The sequence below is a fragment of the Panthera uncia genome, assembly GCF_023721935.1.
Source record: "Panthera uncia isolate 11264 chromosome B2 unlocalized genomic scaffold, Puncia_PCG_1.0 HiC_scaffold_25, whole genome shotgun sequence".
NCBI lineage: Eukaryota > Metazoa > Chordata > Mammalia > Carnivora > Felidae > Panthera > Panthera uncia.
In genome coordinates, this window is record NW_026057581.1 from 21,001,716 (window position 1) to 21,019,445 (window position 17,730).

The 17,730-nt window shown below is 38.5% G+C and overlaps 1 protein-coding gene across 2 annotated transcripts in view; it reads left to right on the forward strand.

Annotated features, from left to right (window-relative positions):
- The window catches only part of F13A1 (coagulation factor XIII A chain), a 163,801-nt gene that overhangs the window by 7,272 nt on the left and 138,799 nt on the right, over positions 1-17,730 (forward strand). For both annotated transcript variants that reach the window (XM_049654887.1, XM_049654888.1), the window contains exon 3: positions 5,210-5,398. In XM_049654887.1, the coding sequence (XP_049510844.1) occupies positions 5,210-5,398 (189 nt within the window). The remainder of the gene's footprint in view (positions 1-5,209; positions 5,399-17,730) is intronic.

Consider the following 17,730-nt stretch of genomic DNA (forward strand, 5'->3'; position numbering starts at 1 on the left):
TAGAATTTTTTAAAACTCCATACTTAGAATAAGCATTATCAAAATTATAACATTGCAGACTACATTATTTTAAAACAAATTCTTCATGTATATGCTAACATATGTTTATTTCATATATTATTATTTAATTTATATAAATATATTTAATATATATTTATGTGACAAATATAAACATATTATATATATTTTTGCTTTCACTATGAAACCGTAGTGGTTTTTTTGGCTTATGTTTTATAGACTCAAAAGAATCTATTAGTACTCTTATTTACCTTTTGTTATAAGTAATATATGAATTATGCACTATCAAGGCATGGAATCTTTATTCCTGTCTGAAATGAAAGTGCTACTCTGGGGGCCTCATATTATGAAACCACAGATCACTACCTTCAACGCTGTACAATATATAATATACTATACACACATATATACAATATACTATATATAGTCCTGAAATTGGTATCTGTTAAGAATGAAATTGTCTGATAAATAACATTTAAAGGACTCCCGTGATTAATCTTCTGATAAATAGAATATCCATTTTATGATGAATAACCAACTCTAAGTTCCAAATTTTCAGGCATTACATTTGTTCAAAGTAAAAAGTGGCATATTTCCCATGGCGTCTTTTCACGTCTTCCCAGGTACAGTGAAGATGAGATCTTGTCCGCAAAGGCTTATAGTTTCATAGATAAATGGCCTATATTAAGATGACACAAAGTGCTTCATGATAATAAATTTTTATTAAAAAAAGGAAAAACATATTCTGGGAATATGGAGGGGAATAAGGAGGGGAAATTTATTTCATCCACTTGTGGAAATGCAAGAAAAGAAAAGCAAGCCTGTCTTCTCAGAATACACCTCCCCATTTTGCAGATGATAAAACGGAGGCACAGGAAGTTTGTATAACTGGTCCAAAGTCATGGTGATAGTGCCAGAACTGGGATTTGAGTCCAGAAAATCCGCCTCGAAAATCTATACTCTTATCCACTATGCTATTCTCCTCTCTTAATAATAACAATGATAATACAATGAAAATAATTTGTGAGAATTTGCTAGGGCCAGCCACTGTGCTAAAGCAGTTTACATACATTTTTTCATTTAATCCCTACACAAACCCTGTAAAGCAAACATTCCATTATCTTTTTAAAGGAAAGAAAACTGAAGCTCAGAGAGATTAAATAACTTCTCTGAGGTTGCACAATTAGTAAGTAGTGAAGCATCACCCGGAACATATTCTGCAAAACACTGAACTCCACAGAAAATAGTCCCCATGAGCATTTAAGTTTGGAAAACATGGCACCTATAGGATATTTACAACGCACATCAATATATTAAAGTCTCCCATAAATCCTGCAAGAATCCTGATTGACTTTGGTTAAGCAGCATTTTCCCAAACTGGTTTAACCGTGGAACTCTTATTCTTCCAATAGATATCAGTACCCCACAGAAGTAGTACTGTGTTTCACTACTTCAGGGATAGACTGACTTTAACCAGACTCACTAGACATTAACCAAATTCATTAGACAAGCTCATGGAACTAGAAAGCCAGAGTTTTCATTTGCAATAAGAATAAAACCAGTGAGAGCCAGATACTAAAACAAAACAAACAAACAAAAAACCTTGAATTTGTCTTTCTAGCTTTATCTTTCCCTTTGGTGAGGCTGCTTGGGAAGCCAAGGCATAAAGCCAATATACTTATTTTCAGGGGCACATTATCATGGAAGAGGTGGTGGGATGAGATGAGGCAAATCCTGGCAGTGCTCCAGAACCAGTGCTTTCATCACCTGGAGACAGATTAGACTCATCCCATCCTTCACCTGGAGTGCCACAGCAGACTCTCAGCCGACCTTCCTGCCTCCAACACTGTCACCATCCATTCCTTTTCTTACTCTGTCACCAGAAGCAGTTGAAGTTTATATACATAAATCTAATCATGTCATTTTGCTGTATCAGATTTTTCACTGGATCCCCAGTGCCGTTAAAATCCAAATTACTTACATGGTCTACAGGACTGGCATGAGTGGCTCCGGCTTACTTTTCCTCTGTGGTCCCACTAGCACATTCCAGCCAACCAATCATGCTTCAATTTCTTAAGTAAACTACGCACTCTCTAGCCTCAGTCTTCACTCATCCTCCTCTCTCCCTGAAACATCTTTCCCTACCCCTTTTCCTACCTGGAAAACTTGCTCACTTTTCTGACCATTGTTTATATACCTCCCTTCCTCCAAGGAGCTTCCTTAATCCCCCCTGCCAAATCTTGGTTACAGGTTCCCTATACCTTCCAGATACCCTCCTCCATCAAATACCCTGTACCACTTTATCAGAATATTTATGGTGCCATGTCATAACTATCTTTTCAATTTTTAGTATCTACCACTGTTCATTTATCTAGGTTGTATTTACTAGGCAGTGACCTAAATCAGCATTTATATTCATGTCTTGAATGGCAACATAAAATGACACACATAAAATTCCTGGAGGACAGCAAGTTGGGGAGAGTATTAAATACACTGAATATATGCTTAGGGTCTAAAATTACATTAAAAGCTTGGACCAATTAACCAAATGCAGTAAGATGAAATTCAACATAGATACATGTAAAACCTTAACACTGAGCTACAAAGAAGAAAATATTTGCATAGATATGGCTAAATAGCAACATGAGTGAGTGGTTTCTAAGGGTCTAGATTGAATCCTAATCATAGAAATGACATCAGAATGTATTTTTAAGGGTTTCTCTTTATCAGGTGCTTCACGTTGATCAATAATAAGATAGAACTATTTAAAATACTAATGATATCTTAGACTGAAATAACAGAAATATACTATTTATTTGGAAAGATGTAGTGGTCTCATTGTTTTTCATTGGGAATTTATAAAATGGAATATATTCCAGAACAAAGTAGTGGGTAAAACGTCTGGAAAAGAACAGTGGAAGAAATGGTGAATGTTTTAGTCAAAGGAATAGAAGCTTTTACATACCTAAGGAGTACCAGATGAAATGAATAGAATGCATTCTGTATTTATCCAGAAGTCAGAACCAGGATCCATTGTTAGAAAAATTGCAAGGAAGCAAATGTCCGTTCATCTTACGGGAGTTTTTCAAATAATTAAAATTGTTTAAAAATGGACTGTTTGCCTTGCGAGATAGTGGGTTTCCCATTCAGATGAAGACAAAAAGCCTAAGCATTCGGGCTTTCAAGATGTTTCATGCAGTACATAGGTCTATCAGATGCTCTAGAAAGTGCCTTTGCCCTTGGAGATTCTGTGAGGCTCTATCAGTGCATTCCTTCCAATCATGCTGATGGAGACCTGATTAAACCCATTTCTGAGGATTAAGTTTTTAGACATTTAAACAAAATGAAACATTATGGAAAGGTACAGTGTGAAGAAAGATGACCAGATGAGTTGATTACTAAGTTCCTTTTCAACTAAGACATTTATGATTCTCTAGCTCTTTCTGAAGTTGGCTTAACACTGGGGACTGTAACCTTAATAAGGTCAGAGAACTTAGGGGGGAAAGGCAGCTTAGAAGAGAGAGGTCTAGAGAATTAAACATCTTCCACCCACAGCATAATGGAAGGAAAGTGCCCTTCAGGGGACCATGTTCAGGGTTCTGCGATGGGGTAAAAATAAAACTGTATCTTGCACTTTCTATGTGCTGTAATATCACAGTCACAGTAACCCACTGAGCATCACACCGACCATCAGAGTTTATATTTAAGCTCTCCACAAGTAAGACTATGGCCCCACTATATGCCAGGCATAGTATGAGAGCCGTCGTCATGTTATGTCATTGAATCTTTGTAGAAATTCTCAAAGTATTAGTATCCTCATTTGAAAGGTGAGAAAAAACTCAGCTGCTATGAGGCAACATCCCTTACCTAAGTAATTAAGATGCCTGAGATTCAAACTCAGGATTACCTGGACTTTGAATTAATGAAGAATGTTTCAGGAACTCCTAGACTTTTGAACTGGAGAGTATCTTAATGAGTCCAACTTCTTGATTTCACCTATGAGACAAAAATGGGTTCAGAGGGGACCAGGTGTCCTTTTACACAGGATTCCTGTGTCAAAGCAAAGGAAGGCACTGGAGTCTTTGAGAGTGATGCTCCAGCATGATACAGACTCAGCAGCTGTGCACCCTGTGTTCACAGCCGTGAGGGCAAAGCATGCAACAGGTGGGTTCAAGGAAAGGGTGGGTGGGCAGGAGGCTAGTGTACCCCCACCAGCCTCTCTCATGAATTCCCCTTTAGAACTCCAAGTGTGCACACGGAAATCTGTCTCTAGACTAGATCTTGCAAACTACAATGTAGATGGGTAGAGTGACCTCCACATTGAGTGATCATTTGCAGAGGGAACGGGAGAAAGGTGGGAGGGGATCTAACTGTTACCTGGTGCTATCATGTCTCAAATAAGTGTATAACTGACATATACTCTCCCAATTCCAAAAACCAAAGGAAAAACCTATAGATTTTTTCAGCATACCATGGTTTGACTTCCAGACTGGTCATTTAGGAGCTAGGGAAATGTGAAGCTTGTTCCTGCATGTTCAAAGTGGAAACCGTTATATGTATCTCAATGAAATGTCAGTATCCTTTTTCCACACTTGTTCTTTTCTTTCTTGCCTTTGAGGAATCAGATCTACTTTTAGAAATAACAAAAGGAGGGGTTTTTGACCCTTTCTAAAGTAAGAGGAGAATTTTGGATTAAAGGTTAACTTTGTCCTTGTAACATCTCTTTGAGGGTTTATCATATTTGATTCTTCCCTTTTTAAAGATAAGAAAATTGAAGTGGCTATACTCTGCTTATCCCTAGTTAGTGACATAGTGAGTTGGTAGTCATGATGGTGACCACCTGCCATCATGAAAGAAGTGTGAGTGTAGGAATGTGTAGACTTGAACTCTGGTCCTAGTTTCTCTGTACCTAGACATGTATGGGAGGCATCATCAACACTGCTCTGTCTATCCTACAAAAGTGCCCTGTGGTATAAAATGAGATTAGAGGGGGGAAAGCTTTTAAAGTCATCGTTAGAACAAGAATGTCACAAGAGACTGACCCCCAAATCCACCAGCCCCCTGTAGAGGGTTCTATCTAACAGGCCTCATTAACTTGCTTCTTCAAGAAAAAACAATCTATTTTTTTTTTGAGTTTTGGTTAAACCAAAGTTACTCAATGGTTTCCCTTAATTGTTTTCTATGTGTGTAGACTACCTTAATGTCACAAATGTTCACCTGTTCAAGGAGAGATGGGACACCAACAAAGTGGACCACCACACTGACAAGTATGAAAACAACCACCTGATTGTACGTAGAGGACAGTCTTTCTTCATTCAGATTGACTTCAATCGTCCATACGACCCCAGAAGGGATTTCTTCAGAGTGGAATATGTCATTGGTAAGTGCCACACACAAGTCATGTCATGATAGTCCATCTATGTCATCACATCATGATTGTCATGATATCATGGGTTGCATAGTAGAAAGGGATACAGGTGCAATTGTGTTATTTCCTAGAATTATACTGTGACAATTGGCTGGACCTGGGACCATATCCAGCTCCAGGACCACCTTATATTCTAAGATGGGTCTGTATAATGCCAAACACCAATAATTTGGGCCTACCCTGGTAAAATTCTTACATACTAAAAGTGAGTATAATTAATACAAAACGTTAGTTAATTAAATTATTTTTCACAAATGGTTTTGCAATCCTATAGTGTGGCTTTTAGTTTATCAGCTCTACTCTTATGATTTATTTGGTTTTATGTACCAAAATTATTTGCAATTCTTAGTATTATTTGAAATTCTTAGTATATAATCTCCATACAAGCATTTCCCAAAGTTTGCTTTGCTCTAAACTGCTCCCGTGTAATGGCTCATAAAATATAGACCATCAAATAAAGTTCACTAAACATTTATACTCTAATCTCCTTTTGTAGGTTGACAATACACATTAGCTTAACAGTTCAGGAAGGTACCATTTAAGTCTGTTTGGTTCAGTGTTTCCCCAATTAATTTTATCCTGGAATCCTTTATGTTATAGCTATTAACATTTGACACATTTTAGTAAATATTTATCTAGACATTTACAAATATAGCAAGTAAACACATGCACAAAAAAGCAAAAATGGTTCAATATCAAAAAAGCTGTCCGTATAATCCTATATATAAATAAAATAAAAACCAAGCAATCAAATTAATACTCACTGAAAGGAACATATTAAACTCAGCAGCTGTTTTTTTTTAAAGACTTTAAATAAGATAAAAGTAAAAGAAATCTCCTCAATTATAGTAAAGATTATTTACCCCAAACCAACAACTTTTGGTATCCTAAGTGGCAAAAAATTCATTTAATTATAATCAGAAATTAGGCAGAGATACCTGTGATTGTCATTCTTTTGTTGTTGTTGTTGTTGTTGTTGTTGTTAAGCATTGCTTCAAGGATTCAGCAAATGAACAATTTAAGAGAAATATCCTATAAATACTGGGAAAGAATAAAATTACATATTTTGCTAATGCTATGATAGTATATCTATCTATCTATATATATATATACCCAACAGATTCAAGAAAAAAAGCACAGTATTAAGAAAACTGGTAAGATGGCTGGATATAAAATAAATTTTAAAAAGTCAGTAGCCTTTCTCTTTAGCAGTGAGGACCTAGAAATAGAAATAAGAAAAAATATTCCACATATAAAAGTTACTAAAACTATGAAATGTAAAAACAAATTTTAAAAACCAAGACACACAGTGCAAATAAAGCAGCTATTAAATCTTAAAAAAAGACATGAAAAACCAATGAAAAGACAAATATGGTTTTGGATGTGATATCTCCATTTTTTTAAGTCTCCCCAAATTAGTATATAAACATAGTGCATTTCCAATTGGAATCCCAACAGAGGATTTTTTTTGTCTTGAATAAAATAACAGAGTTCATTTGTAAGAGTAATTACTTGGCAATAATCAAGAAAATGATACAAAGAAAGAATGAATAGTAGAGCACTTTCTATAAGAAGTATCTATTAGAACATACTATCAGAAGTGTTTCGTGGAACAGAATAGAGAATCCAGAAATAGATCTCAGTATGTAAGATTATTTAATATAGCTGTTGGTTTCATGGAGTAAGAAAAGTACATGGGCTTTTTGGTTTTTTGTTTGTTGTTTTAATAACGTATTTTACATCTCGGTATTTTAGTATATATGTATATTTATATTGGGGGTATATATTTGTTACATGTAAGTATATGCACTTGACATATTTTTGTATTTAATATATTTATCTATACATGTGTAATTATATATATTATTTTACATGTATATATGTTTGGTTTATACATACCAAAATACCATAAGTGACCATATATATGAACAAATGACCAATCAATGGATAAAAGATAGAGCTGAAAAAATATTCAGAATACACATATGAGATAAAAGGTTAATGTAGAAAAAAATCTCTTACAAATTGACAATCTGAAGACAAGCAATAGAAAAATAGACAAAGTATATGAAGAGACAATTCAAAACAGAGAAAATCCAGATAACCTGTAATCATATGAAAACATGCTCAAATTCATTAGGATTGGGAAAGCCAAAGTCATTTGTATCCAACAGGCAAAAATTTAGAAAAACTGTAATATCTGTTGCTGACATGTATGTCTAGAAAAACACACATTGCTGATATAAATGTACAATTTCATAACCTCCTTAGAATGCAATTCAGCAGGATCAGTTTTAGGATTATCAGTTTCAGGATATTAAGAGGACATATGCCTTTGAGCTAACAACTCCACTCTTAGAAATCTATACCATAGGTATTTAAAATCTAGTTTATAAAGATGGCTATTATTTACTGCAGCATTATTTATAGTGGCAAAAAATAAAAAAAATCTCTTAATAATGGAATGGCGGATATATTCACACAATGAATTGTTACTTTTAAAAAAAGAATGAATTAGACCTATGCCAGATGATTTCAACAGAGGTGGTATTGAGGAAGCGAAATATGGAGGAGTACCTATGATCTTCTCTACATGCAACTGTGTTCATGCATAGGTCAATAGAGTGTTGTGAGTGCAGAAAACAGTAAGAAGCACACACATAGGTGATGATATGCATTCCTTGGTGGGAAGGTAGGAAGGAGGGAGAAGCAAAAGGAAAGGGGAAACTAGTGAGGAAGAGAGAAAAAAAGCAAGCATGATATCATTATATGTACGCATCTAGATAAAATTATTGATCTATGTGGAGATATACATATGTGTATATATGTATATGTGTAATTTATATACACATCTATACTTATACATATACATTATATATATAAAGAAATTACAAATAATACAATCAGAACTAAAAATAAACAGCACTTCCTTAGAAAAAAAGTCTCTGGCCCCTAACTACTCAAGGTATATGGTTTGTACTCACTTTCATTTACAGTGCAAATTCATACATAAATGTGGGGAAATTGGTTGAAGCCAGAGTAGAAATGGGAAAGGGGGAAAAGAGATCCCTGAGTCAGAATGAACATCATCAGTATGACGTGTGGGTTCTGGGCAGAACTGTTTATTATCCCAATTGTGGGGTAAGAGAAAGAAAAACTAAATCACTATTTCTCTATGTTAAGTGAAATGTAATAACCACAATTTCATTACATTTAGGGAGCAGACTATTATTGTTCATATTTTTTAATACAATTACTTCAGGTGAGAAAAGACTCCACAGCTAATATTTTTCACAGTATTTTTAAATCTGATGAAAATCTATTTTTATTTCTTTCCCTACGTGCATTTATCTCTTTCAAGTGTGGGCTGTGTGTGTGTGTGTGTATGCACATTTGTTTGGAGTAGAGTCGATTAAAATGCCCTTCACACCCTTATAATGTAATGATCACTCCATGCGAGTCAACAAACACACTTTTGAAGTTCCGTCCCCAGTTTTGCTCCAACTACACAGGAATTTTATCTCCTTCACAGCCAAATGTTTAGTGCAGCAAGGAGGGAGGAAGACTTTGTCCCTGAAGTGGACTTGACTGAGGTCTGAGGCTCTTTCCACAGACCGTTCAGAAAATAGCTACGATAATGGAAGTTTTAGGAAAACTGACACGATGAGTGTGAGGTCGGGTTCCCAGTGAGAGCTGGGAGCCACCGGGACAGCATGCCTTGTCCTTAGGGAGGTCTGGGCACTACCACAGCATCCCCCCAGCGAGCATGTGAACTCTTTTACAAAGGACTTTTTTCCTTCAGTAAAAAGGTGGGATGGGGGAAGCATAGCAAATTTGCCTTTGAGATAAAAATCTATATATTTTAAAAACGAACACGTATTCTAAATCCTTCTTAGAGCCCATGATGTGTACTTTCAGAGTTAAGTTGTATTCCAATGCGTGTAGCCCATAATAGGCATCATTACATTTGAGGATTTTGTATTTCCAAAATTATTGCAGAAACAAGGAAAGAAAACTAGCAAAATTCCAGAGTCTACTATTTAGTGCATGAGAATTCAAACACATTTCTAAAGGGCTGTAAAAGACCAATGATAGAGGATTTATCCAAGGCAGTCTCCTTTCTGCGTCCCAGGTCATTCAGGGAGTGCCGTGACCGCCCAAGCTTTCACCACCAGTGGTAGGACCAAGAGTGAAGAAAAGCACATTGTGGGACGCTCATGGAGCTCAGAGATTTTTCTCTTAAACTGCAGTATTTCTTTCAATAGGATTGAATAAAACCATGAAAATTGGATTTTAAAAGTGATTACTGTAATGAGAAGAAATGTGTCAAATGTGCACTAGAAATGAAATTAAGAGCAAAGTCTTATACATGTGGGTGCACCTCCATTTCAGGAAACATAGAAAGTGGAAGTAGTGATTTAAAAAACAGAAAAGAGATGGGTGCCTGGGAGGCTCAGTCATTTAAGCATCCGACTTCAGCTCAGGTCATGATCTCACGGTCTGTGAGTTCAAGCCCCATGTCCGGCTCTGAGCTGACAGCTCAGAGCCTGGAACCTGCTTCAGATTCTGTGTCTCCATCTCTCTGCCCCTGCCCCACTCACGCTCTGCCTCTCACTGTCTCAAAAATAAATAAACATTTAAAAAATTTAAAAAAAACAGAAAAGAGAATACTTTGTAAAAAAATAAACAACACATAACAAATCTCAAATATTTATTTTAAAGTGTTTATAACACGATTAGATTTATCAGCACAGATCAATTTATGCACTACTTTCAAAGAATATAACCATGGCCTAGAGCTAGCTATTATTATGTTAAAAACACATAAAAAAAGTAACTTTACACTTAATTGTTTCCAGTTTGCTTTCAGTTCCTTATTATTGTTCCCTTCTCTTCCCCCCCCCCCCCCCCCCCCCCGTAACTTTATGTAAAATGAACTGGGGTGTGTAAACTCACAGGAGTTTCCTTTTTAAATGTTTATTTTTTGAGAGAGAGAAAGATCAAGCAGGGTAGGGGCAGAGAGAGAGGGGGACAGAGGAGCCAAAGGCTCTGAGATGTCAGCACAGAGCCCAATGCGGGGTTAGAACTCACAAACCATGAGATCATGACCTGAGCTGAAGTCAGATGCTCAACCAACTGAGCCACCCCTGTGCCACTGAAGTTTCCTTTTGTTACTGTCTTCAGAACCTAAGGCATATGATTTATTTATAAGTGATTCTGCCTTTAAATCAAGTTTTTTTCTTTCTTTATATTTATTTTTATTTTTTTAAACATCTATTCATTTTTGAGAGACAGAGAGAGAGACAGAGCATGAGCAGAGGATGGGCAGAAAGGGAGGGAGACACAGAATCTGAAGCAGGCTCCAGGCTCTGAGCTGTCAGCACAGAGCCCGATGCGGGGCTTGAACCCATAAACCGCAAGATCACGTCCTGAGCCAAAGTCGGATGCATAAACGACTGAGGCACCCCTTTCTTTATATTTAAATATTTAAATAAATAGACTCTGTCAGATGGTCCCAGCTTAATCCTTTGCTGGATCCTCTGGTTAGAGAAAGTGAACAGGGGAATTAGTGCATCTTCTTGGCTAGGGCTTTCCATGCATGAGCTACAGATGGTCTCCATGCTTTGATAACTGTGTCCATTAGTTGCTGGAGGAGCACAGCCATCTCTGTGAGTTTGGTGGGATGTGTTAATGGATTTGAGGAGGTGGGGTGTGGCTGAAAAATGTTCCCAGTAAGGTCTATGGAACCTTTTCTTTCTTTCTACCTCTGAGCCTAAAGCCATGACATATCATGAAAGGAATGCAGCAGGATTAATTATAGATTTTGCTAACCTGTAGCTGCAGCCATGAAAATTTAGGAATAGCTGACGGTGACACTTTGTTATACTTTAACATAGAGTCTCCTTCTTGTTTGATACTCTGTTGAGAGAAAGTCATTCTGAGGAAAGAATTCTGAGCTGGATTCCTTACCAGCCATCCCCCTCAAAGTAGCCCTACCCAATTAGCCCTCCAAGGAGAAGACAGGGTTCATGAGCAAGTTCCTTCCTCCCTGGGCCCAATCACACAGCCCAAGGTGTGCAGGCCAGCACCTGGCACATCTTCTTGCCTTTTCCTCAGTCCTGCGGTGGCTCCCCCAGCTCCAAGCTTCATATTTCTGGTGATGACAGAAAGAAGAGGGGAGGCATGGCCTCAGCAAAGCCTGTTCCTCCCATCAGGACAATGAAAGCAAACTGGTTCAGCAAACTATTCATGTCTCATTTGCCACCCTTATCTGTAAGAGAAACCATTAGATTATTTCATTTTTTCAGTCTCTTCAGAGGAGAGGGAGAGGGAGTGCTAAGAGCGGATACTGGTGGACACCCAGTGGTGTGTGTTAGCAAGCCCCTTCCAGCTTCCCCATCCCGTGAGTCTGAGAGTGCAGCTCACTGATAGCACACTGAGGGTATTCATCCTGAGCCCAGGTGTTTACAGGACAATATCAATTGCACATATTCTGAATTTTTTTTTCTTTTTTAATATTTTTTATTCATTTTTGAGAGAGAAAAAGAGAGATAAAGAGAGAGAATGAGCATGGGAGGGGCAAAGGGGGGGAGAGCAAGGAAACAGCCGCAAGCCCGATGTGTGACTCAAACTCACAAACCGTGAGGTCATGACCTGAGCCTAAGTTGGATGGTCAACTGGCTTAGCCACCCGAAGCCCCTATATTCTGCATTCTTAATCACATAAACCATTGAAATATCCTCAATGCTTCAATATTTCTCTTCCACTCATTTCTTGAATAGCATTCATGGAAAGCCAGTCTGGGGTGTCAGACTCTGATGCATCTTAAGGATGGGTGTGACATCAAAATTTCTCAGTGGGGGGTTCAGGATTGGAGAGAGGGTTAGAACCTGGATTAGGGCAGCCATTGTAGCAATGGAGAGGTTGGATGGGATTTGAGCAACATTTGGGTGGCAAAATCCACAGGACTTGTGATTGGCAGTCTGTACAGGCAGAAGGGTAGAAAGAGTCAGGTACAACTCCCAGGTTGCTGGGTTGTGTGACTATGACAATAGAGGCTGGCAACTCCAAATGAGACAAAGAATGCAAGGAAATTGGGAGAAAAGGGTGAGTGTGGGAAACGGTAATGATGATAGTGATTCCCACTGATAATTCACTCACCAGCACTGGGAACTGTGCAGAGGTTCTGTGTACTTTCCATTTAATGCTTTAGGCACCCCTGTGGGCATGGGACTAAGGTCATCCGCATTTGTCAGATGCGATGAGTGTTGGAGGAGTATAAGTAACTTACTCAAGGTCACATCTGGAGAATGCTGGGGCTACAATTCAATCCCAGACATTCTCTCCTAATCACAATGCAGACTACCTCCACCAATGAAACAGTGGAGGCATAAATGGGATTCGGTTTGAACCTGCTGAGTTTGCAGTACTTGAGGGACTACCAGATAAACATGTCCAATAGACAGTCGCTGAAGCTTAGGGACTTGGTTTGGATTTCATACATTATAGATGGGTGGCAAGATCATTCAGACAAAGTAAATCAGGTAAGAAGCAGACTGAGGCTCAAATCCTGAGAGCAAACAACTCTTAAGGAATCAGTCCAGGAACTAGAGCCCCTGGAGGAGACAAAGACCACATGAACAGATAAGTAGAAGGGAAAATCAGGGAGTGCCATGTCACCAAATCCAAGAGAGTTGGGTAGAAAGCATGACCAGCTTTATCAAATACAACAAGGAGATGCAGAGACATAAGAACTTCCAAATGGACTCAGCAATTATGGGGGCACTGGTTACTCAGGGAGAAACCAAATTTTAATGGTTTGAAAGTAAATGAGATGTGAAAAGTGGGCATAGAAAATGTGGACTTATCCTTTTGGATGAGAAGAAAAGACAATTTGGATAGTAACTGGAGAAGAATGTAGGTTAGATAAGGTGGTGTTTTGGTTTGGGTGTTTACGATTGGAGGTACTTGAACATGAAGGGAGCCGTGGGTACAGAGCCAATAGATGAGGAATCCTCAAGAATCAAGAGAAACTCTGGTGGCTGATGGAGAATGCTGGAAGAAGTGAAGAGACATGGATGAGGGATTGTCTAGGAAGAAGAATCTGTTTCCTCTGAGGGTGCTGAGAAAAAGATATGGGAGAATGTGACTGCATTAGGCAGAAAGATAGGAAACTGATCATGCCTGATAAACTCAAGTTTCTCAAAGATGTAGGAGGTGAGCCCGTATAGCAGGAGCTGAGGAGTGCAAAGAACCGCGTCTTATATCTGAAAGCATCATCCAGACCGTTTAAGACTTCTGGTTCCCTTTAGATTTTTGGCTCAGAGAATCCAGATAAAGTCACCATCCATTGGGCACCTGGGTGGCTCAGTCGGTTGAGCATCCTACTCTTGATTTCTGCTTGGGTCATGATCCCAGGGTCGTGGGATTGGGCCCCTTGTCAGGCTCCATGCCAAGTATAGAGCTTGGGATTATCTCTCTCTCTCTCTCTCTCTCTCTCTCAATCTCTCTCAATCTCTCTCTCTCCCCCTCCCCCACTCATACTCTCTCTTTCAAAATAAATAAATAAACATTAAAAAAAATCACCATCTGTGGTTTTCATAGACATAGCGCAGTTTCTCTGCCAAGATATTTCTTGCCCCAAATCATGTAGCTGGTAAGATCTAGAGAATTATTTCTTAGCCTATGCTCTCTCTACTATCTCATGCTGTGTTTTAATAAAAATAGGACACCCATTCCATCATTTTGAAGCAGCATTTATATGGGATGTCATTTCAAATTTTTCCTTCTGTGTGTTTCTGCATTGACGATAAGTATGTTCATTTTTAAGCCTTTGTGAAGTGACGAATAATGGCATCTAAGAAACTAGGACAATGTTTCCCAGAGTGTGTTCTCTATGAACATGTGTCATGTGAAAGACTCCTTAAAAAGGGGTCAAATGCATTTAGGTCATGCTGTGTTTCATACCTTTTCTTGGAGAGTCCCAGCACACATTAGTATTTTAAAGTCTCTGGGGATACACAGCATTAAAAAGCAAATCTTCTTTAGCCTTTAGCTTCCCCAAATTGTCTTCCTATAAACACTACTCTACCATGTTTTTATTTTCATAACACCCTTCAGTAAAAATGCACAACTCAGTCTAGGAGAGGCTGAGCTACTGTTACAAATTACCTTAATTCTACAAAATACTGTAGTCTATGGGTTATGGTAAGTTAATATACTATCTGCTTTTTTTTCTCTCTTTGATACTTTAGATTTTGTGCCAACATTAAAATAACTAATAAATTTGGCACTTCTGTTCACCAACTTTTCTTTTCATAAAGGAGTACTTTACTTTTCTTTTTACATTTGTATATATTTATTTGCCAGATTTTTGTTTGGCTTCTGTTACCATAAAGTCAATTTACTTTCCTTTTTAGTGTGTTTATTGGACTCTTACTGAACACCTTTCATGTGCAAAGCACTATATTGGGGTTGGAGTAGTAATATATGTTCATTTTCTGCTCCCAAAGAGTCTGGAGGGGATAGCCAGCACACTAAGAGTTGAGCTGAATGCCAGTATCTTGAGCACAATGGTTGGAAAGCATCTTGGAGAGAGAGATTGACCGTGTGACTAGTTGGAAGAGTCCCCCGGAAAGTGCTGGATCTCAAAGGATGAGTAGGAGTTAATGCCATGAAATGGGAAAGTATATATTCTAGAAAAAATAATGTGAAGTTCAGTGGGGAAAGAAAAGTTGGAAACATATTGATGACCTCCTGTGCCTTGACTTGAAGTTTAGATATTATTCTATAAACAGTCTCTGTGGAAGATTTTTTTAAAGGAGTATATTAAAAAGCTGTAAGTGTCTTCTTTTTAGATTACTGTAGCAGAGCATGAAAGATAAATTGGAGGGCTGAGATTGTTGTCAGGGACAGCAGTAAGAGACTTGGGCAGGGTGGGAGAAAGACTGTTACTATTGGATGACAGAGTAAATGTGCAATACATCATTCTATATGATTTTTTCCTCTTTAAAAATTTACCTTATAACAAGAAGTAGTAAAATTGTGGGTTTGTTTGTTTTTCTTTTTCTTTTTCTTTTTTTTTCATGGTCAAATAAGACTCACCTGTAGTAAAGTAATATACTATGGTCTGAGGTAAAAGAGTGTGCTACAGCGACTGATACTTTGCCAAGCATGGAGTCACATCAGGGATGATAGCTCCTCTGATAAAAGGGGTGGGAACCAGCACAGTGGATGGGGAGGCTTTGGGGTCAGGCAGACCCAGTGAGAGTCCCAGTTCACCACTTAGAACAATGGCAAAATCACTGAACCCCCAAGTGACTGTTTTCTTACCTGAAAATATTTACTTCTGGCAGCTATTTATGGATTAAAGGAGATAATGTATATGAAAGCATTCTTCTTACTCTCACAACAACACTGGGAAGCAGGAAGGGTAGGAGTAAGCCTCACTGAAAAATCTGGAAACTTAAGTGCACAAGAAATGAGGGATTGACCCAGTGTTAAGCAGGGGAGGGGAGATCCCCTGTCCCTAGCTTCCCCTCAGATGATCAGAATCTTAGCTCAGTGGTCTGTCCACTTCAGCCCCTTTAGAAGGCAGATGCATGGCCAAGATTGTAATCAAATAGTAAAATTAATCCTAGTTATGTTGTTTGGTATATTAATCCATTTATTCTCCTCTAAATTCCGTGATTGTCTACCCGTAAATGGATACTTTTGCTGAGGCACTAGCTTAGCTTGACTCTAGATTCAGGTGACTCTTCTGCAGCTTTCTATGGGATCAATTTCCCACTATTCTGTATTCCGCTGGTAATGCCCCACCCTCACCCTGGGTCTGAAAGGAGGGCAGTGAGAGAGAAGACGGTAGGGTGAGCCCTCAGAGACTATGTAGTCAGGACCAGTGGCACTGAGTGAGGTTCTCCAATGAAGGACTATTACCAAATAAGAACATGATGTCAAAAAGGCAATAGGAGGCCATTGCTCTCTCTTTTCTTTCCTAGTAGCAAAGCAAAGGTAATGACCATTGAACCTCCAAACAAAAATATCCAGTATTTACAACATCCATGCTGACAGCTTAATTAATCAAATAGAAAGCCTGACAACCCACAGGCCAAGTTCTGCCGGGAATTATTTGCCTACAGTTCCAGCTGAAGTGACAGAGGTCGTTTAGTCTCAAAGTAGGAGGAATCTATATCCATATTCTAGTGCAAGAGACCTGCAGGGAGGCCCCTCGGCCCTGCCCTGTCACCCACATCCCATCCTGCAGAGCTGGAGATTCTAAGTGAAGCTTGGGATCCTTAGGGCAATAGAGTTGCCAGTGCGTTTCATAATATCAAGTGTGCTGTGTGGCACAGTCGTAAGGGACTGTGGAGTTTAGAACGAGAATCCCACACAGATGCCTGGCTTCTTCCTCCTCTTTCTCCCTCTTTTTTATTCCCCTAATTTTCCATTGCCCTCACTCTCCTCTGTTTCTGTCTTCATGCTGTGTCTTACATTGACCTCTTTCACTTATGAGAATTCATAACCTTGACTAATTAGCACCCACATAATTGAAACTGTACGTGACCAGAAACCCATGGTCTGAACTCAGGGATGATTCAGTGTGAGCACTGCCGGGCTTTTCCATATAATTCTAAGTCTTTCTTGCAGTATGTGAAGTTAGGGGTGAAAAGGGAGGGGGGAAAACATTTAATGAAAATTAATGTGCCCACTGTTAGACTTTGCTCTTAAGTCTCTGGTCGGTAAAAGAGAGACAGTGTCCAAGTGGAATGAAAATCCACTGAGGAAAGGGTAAAACTGAGCTAATTGTTCATAATCAGTGCCCTCTCATTACTCCACAAGTGTGTTACATGGACTGATGAGGGACTGACTGGAAAGCTCTTGGAACTCCTTAGTGATAGTTGCTTGCTAATAAGATGACCCAATTACCAGCCTTATTTTGAATATTGCAACTGTATAGGAAAGCTAAATCCTTATTGTATTCCTTAAGGCAGTATAACCTTCATACAACATTACTGTAACAGCAGCCAGAGCCAGACAGGTGTTAGATGACCACAAGGCAAGCTATAAATAGCTGTACCTCTCTTTTGCTTTCCTTTTCACCTTTTGTTTCTTCTCGGTATCTCAGCCCTTGTGAATTTCTACCTTTTCTTGTGATTTCTCTTAACTCTCCATCTCTTTCTCTGTTTTTCTCTTGCTTTGACTCTTGTTCTGTCTCTCCTACACACATACACACTGTCCTGTGGGTGAATGTTTTGGTATTTACCCATCAGTTAGGGGAGTTGCAA